The sequence below is a fragment of the Thrips palmi genome, unplaced genomic scaffold (assembly GCF_012932325.1).
Source record: "Thrips palmi isolate BJ-2018 unplaced genomic scaffold, TpBJ-2018v1 HiC_scaffold_3, whole genome shotgun sequence".
Classification (NCBI taxonomy): domain Eukaryota; kingdom Metazoa; phylum Arthropoda; class Insecta; order Thysanoptera; family Thripidae; genus Thrips; species Thrips palmi.
In genome coordinates, this window is record NW_023144630.1 from 5,755,532 (window position 1) to 5,768,599 (window position 13,068).

General features: G+C 58.0%; 1 protein-coding gene across 1 annotated transcript in view; it reads right to left on the reverse strand.

Moving 5' to 3' along the window:
- The window catches only part of LOC117648448 (V-set and immunoglobulin domain-containing protein 2-like), a 95,449-nt gene that overhangs the window by 10,729 nt on the left and 71,652 nt on the right, over positions 1-13,068 (reverse strand). The window contains exons 4-5 of the mRNA XM_034390952.1: positions 9,231-9,355; positions 2,044-2,263 (exon numbers count right to left, since the gene is read on the reverse strand). Coding sequence (XP_034246843.1) covers positions 2,044-2,263; positions 9,231-9,355 — 345 coding nt within the window. The remainder of the gene's footprint in view (positions 1-2,043; positions 2,264-9,230; positions 9,356-13,068) is intronic.

Consider the following 13,068-nt stretch of genomic DNA (forward strand, 5'->3'; position numbering starts at 1 on the left):
CCATTTGCCTGTCTTTAGGGGCTCAAACAGTGATTATTTATTGACGTTTTAGCCTAAACTCAAGGGGGGCTCAGATCGAACTGGGGGGGGCTGAGCCCCCCTTGAGCCCCCCCGTAGACACGCCCCTGGTCTGTCTGACTGTCTGTCCGTCCCAGCGAATAAATGGAGCGAAACTGCAGTCGCCATTTCTCCCGCCAAAACCGCGGCAGCTGCAACGCTGGACCGCGGAGAAACGACGGCGCGACGCGAGTTGGGGGCTTTTAAGGCGTCCCCTCGGACAAGACGCTGTGTGTGTGTGTGTGTGTGTGTGTGAGTGTGCGAGCCGCCCTCTATATACTGTGTACACAATGACAAGCAGTGGAGGCGCGTCCCGCGGAGTAGAAATCAAAACGATTGGGGCAGAATAAACAAACGCGGCATGTACGGGAATCGAACCCGAGTCCCGAGTCATTGACCCCGGGCAATGTAGGAGGTAGTTGCCTTCGTTTCGTCGGGACGTGTTTTCTTTTCCCCCTGAATGAATACTGCCGAAAATGTGTCTTGATGGTCCATAAAAGTGGCGTTGCGTCGACAGGGAATCATGTGTTCGGCAGTATTATTTTATACGGCCAGTCTGCTGGATATGGACATGGAGAATCACCGGGGCTGGAAAAGGCAGCTAGCAAGCCCTGTCCCGACGCTGCCATTCATTCGACCGAATCCCCGACAGAAATCTTGGACGCGTTTTGAGCTCCAGAGTCGCTGAACAGGACTCGAACCGAACGTGTGACCCCACCAATGGATTCCTCGTTCGGAGAGCAATCCATTGGTGGGGTCACACGTTCGGTTCGAGTCCCATTTAGCGACTCTGCAGCTCAAAACGCGTCTAGAGCTTCGCCCGCCTCATCGGTCTTCTTGCGCGCGGTGCAGGCGAGCCGCTCTGAAAGTGTAGAGTTTTCCTTTTCCAAGTGAAGGCGACCAAATGACCGCACCCCATCCTTCTCGAGTGTTAGTCCGCGAGGCACCAGTGGCTGCCCTGATATGAAGGGGGCGCGGTGGACCACTGGAAGGCTACCGCGCTACCGCCTGCCTGGCTGGAATACCTATCACTGCTAAGAGGATTGCGAGCTCTGTGCGAGGGGGGGGGGGCATGCATGCGAACGCGACACGTGCGCGTGAGGGGCCCCCGGAGAGCGAAATTTGCATGGCAGCTGGGGGGACTCGAACCCGCGCCCTTGGCGCCCGTGGGGGGAACGGCGGCCAGTCGCCGGCCAGCTTCGCGGGGGTCCCGGAGCGGCGGCGCGTTGCGGCCGAGATTGAGGACCGCGTCAGACGCGGACAGGACTCGAACCGAGCGTGTGACCCCACCAATGGATTCCTCGTTCGGAGAGCAATCCATTGGTGGGGTCACACGTTCGGTTCGAGTCCCATTTAGCGACTCTGGAGCTCAAAACGCGTCGGTATTTCGACCGCACCGGTCTTCTGGCCCACTGTGCGCCGTCGGGCCGGTGCCGACGGAGAGGCCCTGTTTACGAGCGCGTCGTCAGCCGCAGAGTGTTCTTCGCCACGCCACGCCCCGGCATTGCTCTCGCCAAATTCCAGAACCGTTTTCCGCGCCCACATCGCATCCACATTTCCGCTAAGTCCTTTTTATGCCGGCCCGGCTTAGAAGATGTGTTTCAAACGCGAGGCGGGGAGGCGGCGCCCCCGGCGGCGGATGGGAGGGTCGTCGAGGTGTTTGGGGCGGGGCGGGGTGGGGGGGTGGGGGGTGAGCCCGCGGGGAATACGTAGGGGTGGCTGATCAACCGGAGGGGGAGGGGGGGGGCGGCTGCAGATTAGGAGGATATACGCCTCTCCCGGTGCCTACAAGAAGGCCCCACCGCCACACTGTGAATCGGCGCTAGTTAATGCAGAAGGCCAGGACTGTCGTCGTCGTCCTCCTGGTCGTCCTCCTCCTCCTGGTCGTCGTCGTCCTCCTGGTCGTCCTCCTCCTCCTGGTCGTCGTCGTCCTCCTGGTCGTCCTCCTCCTCCTCCTGGTCGTCGTCCTCGTTCTCCCCTGCTCACCGCAGTCGCTGGCGGCGCCCCGCACCGGCGCGAGCTGCGGGTGGTCGGCGCGGAGGGGCGCGTCGTCCGAGGCCCTGCGCCACACACTGTAGACGCTGGCCTCGCAGCGCAGCGACCTGGCGGCCTTGGCCACGGCCTTGGCCTCCAGCCGCAGCGTGCTGCTGCTCCACTCGTCCTGGTCCCCGCCGCCGTGGACGTGCACGGCCGGCCCCGGCCGGTGCTGCAACACAGCGGTGTTCGTGTCAAAAACAAAGAAAACCGGAGAGAAAAACAGAAACAAACGTTACCGAAGAAATGATCCTGGCGAGAAAAAAATGATAGTGCGGGAAAAATGCTGTGGGCAGCTCTCGAGCCGAATTAGTGCTCTCTGCCCACCACTCCGACTGGGTTCCGATGTAGGTTGCGACACCAACAGGAAAGGGAAAGGAAGCAGACTCGGTATTCGAACTCGTGACCTCTGGGACGCAAATCGACACCCTAACCGATGCGGCCACGACGTGACGATGGGCCACACCGTTGATTTGCCAGACGTGAAGGGCGCGATTCGGCGGGGCGTGACGCCTACGCCTACGTGAGTCGCATGCACCGCCCCGCCCCGCCCCGCCAGGTGAGGATCAACAGGTGAGGAGTCCTGAGGGCGTGGCGGCCGTTCATTAATAACTCGTAAACTGTTGCTGCAAATTCTTGTTGTTTTTCATGTCCGTGTTTTGATGTTGTTGTTGTTCGCTGGCTGCTACAATCGCGGACCTCGTTCCGAGAGCAGTCCATTGGGAGGGTCACACGTTCGGTTCGAGTCCTATTCAGCGACTCTGGAGCTCAAAACGCGTCTAGAGTTTTGTCCGCCTCCACCGGTCTTCTGGCCCACTGTGCGCGGGCCGAGGTGATGAGGCCCTCCAGCGCCGCCTCTTCTCTTTTCATTATTTTGCCGGTATCCGATTTCAGCAGGCCAGGCCAATTGCCCGGAAAATGCAAATGCAGCATAATGGGTCGGAAGAGCGCAGCGCCCGCCTGATCTGTTTGGTCAGCCTCCTCGTCCCTCCCTTCATCTCTCTCTCTCTCTCTCTCTCTCTCTCTCTCTCTCTCTCTCTCTCTCTCTCTCTCTCTCTCTCTCTCTCTCTCCCCCTCCCGTCTCCCCTACTCTTCTGGTCGTTCTTTTGGCACGCCTGATGCCGGTGAAATTGAGGATTTGCTCACAGATTGAAAGAAAATCGGAGGGGTACCATGATTCTCTCTACTGCTTTATTACTGCATACGAGCGATCGTTAAAGAGGTAGGTGGCGACCCAATGATTTTGTTTCCAATTTTCCTTTTCGGTACGGAGAACTTAAGTGTCAAATTTAATTTCCGTTTCAGGTCATTTTCGTCAGTGACACACAGTTTGACGAGAAACATCGTCACTCTCTACAAACTTAAGCAGTGGCGGATCCAGAGTTGGCCCAAGGGGGGGGGGGGGGCAAAGTAGCACTTTTTGCCTACTTACAGGGGCAAATCGGTGCTTTTTGCCTACCTTTCAGGCGGCTATCTAGGGGTCAAGGGGGGGGGGGGCAATTGTCCTTTTGCCCCCCCCCCCCCGGATCCGCGCTTGAACTTAAGAGCAAACGGTAGAAATCGTTCCGTCATCAACGAGTCACGCCGCGCTGAGTAAATTCATCGCCTTAGTTCTGGGACTCGCCGCGCGTCCGTTCTGGGAACCGGAATGTCCCAAGACGCTCACGGACAGACAGACGGACAGACAGACAAACAATGCCGACCGTGTGTTTGCTTGGTCATTCTAGGCTTGGGCAAACTTTGCCTTTCGTTTTGGCGAGAGAAGCGACGCGCGGGCGGTGTAGCAGCGCCAGCAGCAGACTGATTCCGAGAGTCGTTTTCGACGCTGTCTGTCTCTCTCGCACCTGTGGTGGACGCCCCATGAGTGCGAGAGAGACAGAGAACGACTCTCGGAATGGAGGGCGAGCACGCCGAGCAGCAGCGCGACGGTTTCCGTTTGAACGGCTCATACTCGGAGCAGAAAGTTGCCAACACAAACAAGCACGTGTCCAGCGCGACGGGCAAACATTCACACAGCGCAGACAGCGCGGAAAGACAGACTGCAGACAGAAAGACGGACGGACAGACAGACAGACAGACAGACAGACAAGACAGACGGACAGGAGTGAGGCAGCCGCACGGTCGGCCAAAAGACCGGTGGAGGCGGCCAAAATCCCAGACGCCTTTTGAGCTCCAGAGTCGCTAAATGGGACCCTAACCGAACGTGTGACCCCATCAATGGATTGCTCTCCGAACGAGGAACTCACTGGTGGCGTCACACGCTCAGTTCGAGTCCCATTTAGCGACTCTGGAGCTCAAAACGCGTCCGGAATTTTGACCGCCCCCGCCGGCCCTCTGGCCCACTGTGCGGCCAGAGTCAGGAACGATCGGCATCGAGGATAGAAAGGAAGGAAGGATGGTTCTAACAAGGCCAGGGCGTTGTCCGTTGTCCCAGGTTGAATGGCAGCGCCGCAGCCCAACACGTCACGACACTGGTGGCGGCCTGGGCCAGGCCTGGGCGTGCTGGCGGGGGCGTGGCGGGCAGCGGGCTGCTACTGGCCAGGGGGGCGGGCCAGGGGGCGGGCCAGGGGCTTGCCCTCATAACAATGTCTCCTCTTGTTACGATTCGTTATATATGTCCGCCTTTGTTATGCCGAGAGGTCCAGCCCCCTTCTCTCTCTCTCTCTCTCTCTCTCTCTCTCTCTCTCTCTCTCTCTCTCTCTCTCTCTGGTTGATCTTTTCCCTTTTTTCGCCCTGGCTCTTGTTTTACTGCCGTCGGGGAAACGCTTCGACTTTTTGTCGGATTGGGCCAGAAAGGCATCGCGATACACGCGAATGCGGACAGGGCGGTGAGAGGGGGAAAGGGGAGGGGGAGAGGGGGGGGGGAGAGGAGGGAGGGGAGGGAAGCAGCTGCCCAGCGCGGAAGTCGGCTTTATGATGCTCTTCGAGTGGTCGCGGAAGCGTATTCACGGTCCCCGAAAAATAGTGCCAGCGACAAAAATCAACTTCCACATCCACGACGCGTGAAAAACCAAAGTCGTAGGAAGGGTCGTTTTTTAACCGCGACAAAGAAGGCGCTTGCTTGCTCCTACACCTTGCGACGCGTTGCGCCTCTCTGAATGCCTCGGCCTCTGCTAATGCAGGAATGGGAAGGGTCTCCATTCACGCTGCCCGGCCAGGCGGCCTCGGCCGACCCAGGACCCTGAATCTCATTTCGGACCTTTTTAGCGCTCATCGACGCGTTGAAGGGTTAGAATGTGGGGCGCACGTCCGTCGCACCCTTCACAGTGGGTCAGAAGAACGGTCAAAATCTCGGAGTCGCTAAATGGGACTCGAACCGAACGTGTGACCCCACCGATGGATTCCTCGTTCGGAGAGCAATCCATTGGTGGGGTCACACGTTCGGTTCGAGTCCTATTTAGCGACTCTGGAGCTCACGCGTCTGGAGTTTTGGCCGCCTCCACCGGTCTTCTGGCCCCCTGTGTACACCCTTCCTGACCTCCCCCGTTCATGCTACCCGACAGCCATCGTTTTGCTTTTGCTGATTTTTGGCTTTGCTGTTTACCTCCCTGTTTACGAGAGCAGGACTCCTAAAATTGGCCGTTTCGCTTAGAGAGCGAGAGAGACAGCGCGATGGCTGGTCGGGGCACTCTCGATACAGCAGGGCCGGGCAGTGGAGGGCCGGGGGGGGGGGGGGGCCAGAATACGGAGCATACAGTTGTTTGGCTTGTCCCCTCTCGGAAGACTAAGCATAGGGATGGATGTAATAAAAACAGGAATAAAGGATGCGACTCAATCCACGAAAATTCCTCACTTCCGTCGCGCTCTGCTTCTGCCTGCCTGTCTGTCTGTCTGTCTGTCTGTCTGTCTGTCTGTCTGTCTGTCTGTCTGCCGCTTTTTCTGCCGGCCAGTCTGCTACAACGCTGAAAGCGCGGCTCTGGCCGCCCCAGCCGAGCGACTCCGAGGAGTGCTTTCGTCGCTCCGTCTCTCTCGCACCCCCGCGCGCCCTGCGGGACGCCCCACGGGTGCGAGAGAGACGGTCGCCGGCTGGCAGTGGCTGGCAGCACGTGCGCCGTCCGTGCCCATTCCCGCCGAAATTCCCCGAGTGACACGACGACAGGCAGGCCGGCTGGCCCCGGCCGCCCCGGCTAGCCGCAGGGGAGCGGAGCGCGGGGGACGATATAATGAACAGCTGGTCACTCCTTCATTAGACGCGGGACACGCGGAGAATGGCCAAGTCGGGTAGGGCAGCCCGCCGATCCTTACATCGCGGTGCACTGCCTCGACCCTTTGAACCGAGCGGACGCGTTTTGAGCTCCAGAGTCGCTAAATGGGACTCGAACCGAACGTGTGACCCCACCAATGGATTGCTCTCCGAACGACGAATCCATTGGTGGGGTCACACGTTCGGTTCGAGTCCTGTTTAGCGCTTTAGAGCTTGAAACTCGTCTGGAGTTTTGGCCGCCTCCGCCGGTCTTCTGGCCCACTGTGCGGCGCTCTAAGTACGTTCTCCTCTTTTCTTCCACTTTTCCAGTGGATCTGCGCGCAGTGCGCGGCACGGGGTCGTTGACACGCCGTGTCTCGGATTCACGTCCTGGAAATACGACTGCTGCAACCGCTGTCTCCCGTCGAAGCTCATTTCCGTCCGGAGACAGCAAACGAAAACAAAAACAAAAACAAGGCAGAAAAAAGGAACCGCTTCGCTTTAGCCGGAAATTAGCAGAAATAATCTCCCACAAGGCTCGACCTGCATTCTGTGAAGCGAAGCGCCGAGTCAAGGAAAGTCAGGGAAGGTCGTCTCGGCTTCGCAGGCTCGGCAGCACCCCGGGGCTCTATCTGATGCTTTCGTTAGTTTTCTCAGAAAACTGGCAAGCCACGGTGCGGAGGCGGCCGAGGCACGCCGGGCACAGTGGGCCGGAAGATCGGTGGAGGCGGCAAAAATCTTAGACGCGTTTTGAGCTCCAGGGTCGCTAAATGGGGCTCGAACCGAGCGTGTGACCCCACCAATGGGTTGCTCTCCGAACGAGGAATCCATTGGTGGGGCCACACGTTCGGTTCGAGTCCCATTGGGCGACTCTGGAGCTCAAAACGCGTCTGGGATTTCGACCGTTCTCACCGTGCCCTCGATCTCGGCCCTCGCCGCCGCGCCCCGGCCTGGCCTTGCGCGACACATTTTTCTAAAAGTTCCGCCGAGATCTGAGGGCCGGCCCGATAAAAGGCGGAGGGAATTCGAGACGGAGACGGAACCTGTGCGTCAAAGTCTCGCAGCCGTCGGCAGCGCGGCAGGGCAGAACGGCAGGGCAGCGCAGGGCCCGCGCGAGCCATGTTGATTTTATTCTCCAAAACAAACGAAAACAAATCTCTGAGACAGTTTCGACTCCACCTGGCGTGGCCGGCGGAAAGCGTTTCTCCGGGTCCCGCTTCCTGGCTCGCTCACTCTGTCACCAATTACCATGGCAATCAGCGCCGCCGAAGCGTCTGCACTCTGCATGCCTGACGACCCGGGGGTCGGCCAGTCGGCCCAGTGGGCAGGCAGGCAGGCAGAGCAGCCCAGGCAGGCAGGCAGGACAGAGCAGACAGACAGGCAGACCGACAGACAGACTTGAATGCCTCAAAGGAGCTGCCATTAGCATGGGGAGGTGGTTCCTTACTGACATCGTTGGCATGCCAACCCCTTTCACTAATTTTTGTGGAAAGTTGACGTGTTTTGCTGGCAGCCCCCTCCCTCCAGCCCCACGCGCGGTGCTCGTCCCCGTCGGGGTTGTCCGGCACAAGAGCACCAATAATGAGAATCTTGGGTCCACTTCTGTCCGCGCTAAGGGTGACTGGGAACCGGCCACCGCCCCCTGGGCCCCTGGGCCACCCCACCCCTCATCACAACCAGCACACACTGCAAAGACGAAAAGCAAAAACTTTCCCCCGCTGCATCAGAGAGAGAGAGAGAGAGAGAGAGAGAGAGAGAGAGAGAGAGAGAGAGAGAGAGAGAGAGAGAGAGAGAGAGAGAGAGAGAAGAAAACAGGGACAGCAATAATTCTTATGCACGGCCCTGTGTGTGGACCTTGCCTCGGGTGGGTCCAGACTCTACACCTAGAAGAAAGGTGTCTAGACTTCTTACTTTTCTTGATTATAAATAACACAATCTAAATCCCAAAATATTAAAAAAAGGCTTTTATGGTGGTTTAAGTGGTAATGTTTTAAAAGTGTCGTCTGAAAGTGCCATAGCTCCTCTCTCTCTTCTCTCTCTCTCCCTCCCTCTCTCACACACACGCTCCACATACATACGAGGCCAAGACGCGGGCAAGTTCGTATTGCTGCATGCTGCGACCGAAATAACCGACCAGAGATGTGTAACGATTCTGCATAGCAAAAGAAGGAGGATAAAGACAAGACGCTGTTGGGTTGGGGGGAGGGGGGGAAGGGGTAGAATAGGGGGTGGGGGGCAGCTGGACCCCTTGGCTTTGTCGCGTTGTCGTCGGGGAGCTCCAAGCGTGGCCCTGGAAGCTTGCAAGCCCCTTGCGGGGCCCGCGCAAGCCCGGGAGAGGGGCCCCGGCCCCCCATCGACACGCCGCTCACGTAGACGATGTTCCAAATCCACTTGACTTTTTTAAAGGTAATGTTACTTTAACAAAGAGAGACTCGGAATAAGAATGTGCGGGTTGCCTGGCTAGCTGGCCGCGACCGGGGGGAGGGGGAGGGGGAGAGTTTGTCGTGGACGTGCTGGCACTCGGCTGGAGCCTCGCCTCACGTACAGCTCCAGCCGCTCCAGCCGCTCCAGCCACGGCAGGCAGAACTTAGTCATCCCTTATTATTGGCGGCGAAGCGAGCGCCGGACGGTGCGCAGTGGGCCAGAAGACCGGTGGAGGCGGCCAAAACTCTAGACGCGTTTTGAGCTCCAGAGTCGCTGAATGGGACTCGAACCGAACGTGTGACCCCACCAATGGATTGCTCTCCGAACGAGGAATCCATTGGTGGGGTCACATGTTCGGTTCGAGTACCATTTAGCGACTCTGGAGCTCAAAACGCGTCTCGAGTATCGGCCGCCTCCACCGGTCTTCTGGCCCACTGTGCGGTGTAGGCACCGCCGGTCCAGAATAATTTCCTATAAAAATAACTCTAAAACAGATTATTTTTTCTTAATTAATTTTTTTTTGGGTACTCACCTCGACGTTGTCGATGAACCACGTGATGTTGGCGGCCGGGTACGACGGCCCCGACGAGCAGTTGGCACGCACCGCCCCGCCGGACAGCTTCTCCACCGTCAAGTCCGGCTTGCGGCTCGGGGGCTCTGTGGACGGACAAGCTGTGCTCACTTTCGGTGTACCTCTCCACAAATCGGACGCGCTTTGAGCTCCAGAGTCGCTAAATAGGACTCGAACCGAACGTGTGACCCCACCAATGGATTCCTCGTTCGGAGAGCAATCCATTGGTGGGGTCACAAGTTCGATTCGAGTCCTGTTCAGCGACTGTGGAGCTCAAAACGCGTCTGGAGTTTCGGCCGCCTCCGCCGGTCTTCTGACCCACTGTGCAATGCAATCAAAACGGGGCTGCGAGACGCACCTGTTTGCTTGAATTATTCGCGCGTCATGTGGGACTTCCCCTCCCCTTGCACCAATTGCATAAAAATGGCCCCCTCCCCCACGCCCCGTGTAATCTCACAATCAATGTTGTTTGCCCAGCAGGACGCGCCTCGCCAGTGCGACTCATGAAATTCAATTGGCAAATTCAGTCAAAGTGTAAACTAAATCAAGAGTTACATTCCCCGATAGCGACCGCTCTTTCTTTTCAAAATTGCAGTCGACTGTCGTGTCGAGGCGTCGCCGCAGTGGCGGCGGAGGTCGACGTCGAGGTCCACTTCCTTCTCGTCATCCTCCTCCCCCTCCACACAGTGGGCCAGAAGACCGGTGGAGGCGGCCAAAATTCTAGACGCGGTTTGAGCTCCAGAGTCGCTAAATAGGATTCGAACCAAACGTGTGACCCCACCAATGGATTCCTCGTTCGGAGAGCAATCCATTGGTGGGGGTCAAACGTTCGGTTCGAGTCCCATTTAGCGACTCTGGAGCTCAAAACGCGTCTAGAATTTTGGCCACCTCCCAGGCGGTCCTCTGGCGCACTGTGATGCCTCGTCCTCCTCGTCCTCCTCCTCCTCCTCCTCCCCGTCCTCCTCCTCCCCGTCCTCCTCCTCCTCCTCCCCGTCCTCCTCCTCCTCGTCCTCCTCCTCCTCGTCCTCCTCCTCGTCCTCCTCCTCCTCGTCCTCCTCCTCCTCCTCCTCCTCCTCCTCCTCCTCCTCCTCCTCCTCCTCCTCCTCCTCCTCGTCCTCCTCCTCCTCCTCCGTCCTCCTCCTCCTCCTCGTCCTCCTCCTCCTCGTCATCCCCTCGCCGAGGCCGTGACACAGTTCCTCTCGGGGAAGACCAGCGTCGCCGGCGTCGGCGGGGCATCGCTGCATCAGATAAGAAGCCGCGCGCTGCTCTCTGCGACGACTTGCTCGGATCGGATCACCGAAAGGGGGAGGGGGAGGCCGGGCTTCAAAACATCGCGCGCAAAATCGAGACTCGGGACAGCCTTGGAAAGTGAAGCCCGGCCGCGTGGCTTCAGTGGTCGCTTTCCGTAGAATGAAACCAGTCCATGCAGTCACCATATTTTTTTTCAACGTCATCGCGCTAAAAAGATGTCCTGTTTTCTTTTCTCGCGGACCTTTTACTATCCCCGCACGGCGTTAAAGTTCAATCCAACTTTGCCCAGCAGATTCTTTGTGAACACGTCAGTAAAGTGTGTTTGCGTGTGGCAGGTCTCGTCAAAAATGGACTAACCTCATTCCCGCACCACGTGTGCACCCTCTGGCGCCTGGCCTGGCCGGGAGGTTTCTATTCACCGCAAACTTGTCGTTCGTCGCGTCTTCCCTCGAGGCCACACACACACACACACACACACACACACACACACACACACGCACACACACGCACACACACACACACCTCTGCGAAATTCATTTCCGCCGTTTAAAGCATGCACGGCGAATGTCTTTTCTGGCAGGAAAATCAGGACGCGAATTGAGGGCGTCGTCACTCTGTCTCTCTCGCACTCATGGGGCGGTCCCGTGAAGGTGCGAGAGAGACAGATCGTCTTTTCCACAGCGAACGAAAAAGGAAGGACGACCGCATCCGACGGGGGATTAGCAGTGTGAGCGACGAAAGGTTTGCGAAATGATATAGGATACGTCATGGTGGGGGATATATCGCCTAGTCCCCGGGATATATTGAAACCTAATTTCGATGGCCGGGCCGAGTATGCTGTCCCTTTGTGTGGGACGAATTATGCGTTTCATTTTACCACGACAAAGGCTATGAAAGGAGGAGAGGGGGGGGGGAGACTCGAAGGATTGCTGGATTATTCTCAGCTAGGACGCTAGCATCTTTTTTTGCGGTGTCGTGACCGAGCCTAATTTCCCCGCGACTCCGAGGGAAAACCCGGGGAAAACCTAGGGAAACCCCGAGAAAACCGCCCGGAAAACCTCGAGGAAACTCGGGCCGGTGGAGTGGCAGGATTAAAGTCTGAGCAGCTCTGCAGTTTGAAAAGCGGCGCCAAACCTTCGGCGTGGGTCGGACGGGCAGTGTTGCCCCTATGAAGACTGATGCTCGACGTGTAGCTGGCCTGGCACACTAGTTTATTCATGGCTCGCGAGACGGACAGGAAGACGGACTCAAGGCTCTCTCTCTCTCTCTCTCTCTCTCTCTCTCTCTCTCTCTCTCTCTCTCTCTCTCTCTCTCTCTGCGCGCGACACGCTGCCACACTGTGGTGCCAACTGATTTTGAAAAGACCGCCCTCACAATGCGTCGTGGTTGGCAGCCCTGGACGTGAAGAGGCCAATCACAGGCCGGCATCGGGTCAGCGACAATGATACATTATTTGAAGGTATATCTATTTTGCAGCCAAGCCGCACAGTGGGCCGGAAGACCGGTGGAGGCGGCAAAAAATTCTCAACGCGTTTTGAGCTCCAGATTCACTACATGGGACTCGAACCGAACGTGTGACCCCACCAATGGATTCCTCGTTCGGAGAGCAATCCATTGGTGGGGTCACACGTTCGGTTCGAGTCCCATTTCAGCGACTGTGGAGCTCAAAACGCGTCTAGAGTTTTGGGCCGCCTCCACCGGTCTTCTGGCAAGTGGATTGGTTTGGACTGCAGGGGGTATCACCGCACTTCCGCAGCGCTGCACTCACTCGCCGAAAAGCGAAAAGTGGCCTCGAAAGAATAAAGAATAAAGATAAAATAATAGTCGGTGGAAAAAGGCGGCGCTTTGAGGGCATTAATTTCTGTCAGCGAACTTTCACTCCGGCCGTCGCTGCTTCCCCGCTTCCTCGCTTTGTGGCCTGCTGCCTTCAGCCTGCCTTCAGCCCGGCTTCAGCCTGATGAACTCTTTGGGAGGGACCTTGGCGCTCCACAGAGGCGGCCAAGAAAAAGGAAAAAAAGGAAAAAAAAAACGAGGAACCAGGAAAAAAGGGCGAACCGTCACTGCGGTCGATCCAGCCGGATTACCTCAGCCCGCCATGCAGTGCTCAAATCCAGGCTGGCTCCAGGCCGGGTCCAGGACGCACAGTGGGCCAGAAGACCGGTCGAGGTGGTCAAAATCCCGGACGCGTTTCGGACTACAGAGTCGCTAAATGGGACTCGAACCGAACGTGTGGCCCCACCAATGGACTGCTCTCCGAACGAGGAATCCATTGGTGGGGTCACACGTTCGGTTCGAGTCCCATTTAGCGACTCTGGAGCTCAAAACGCGTCCAGAGTTCAGGCCACCTCGCCGGCCTACTGGCCCACTGTAAGCCGGCTCCAGGACTGGACGGCCTACACTGCGACATGTTCCGCGGCCCGCGACCTCACGTCTCACGGCTTCCAGCGTGCCTCCAGCGCCCCGGCACTCCATCGTGCCTGACCAGCTGGACCGGAGGCCGTTCCAGGCCCTTCCAGGCCGTTCCAGGCCGTTCCAGTTCCAGGCGCGC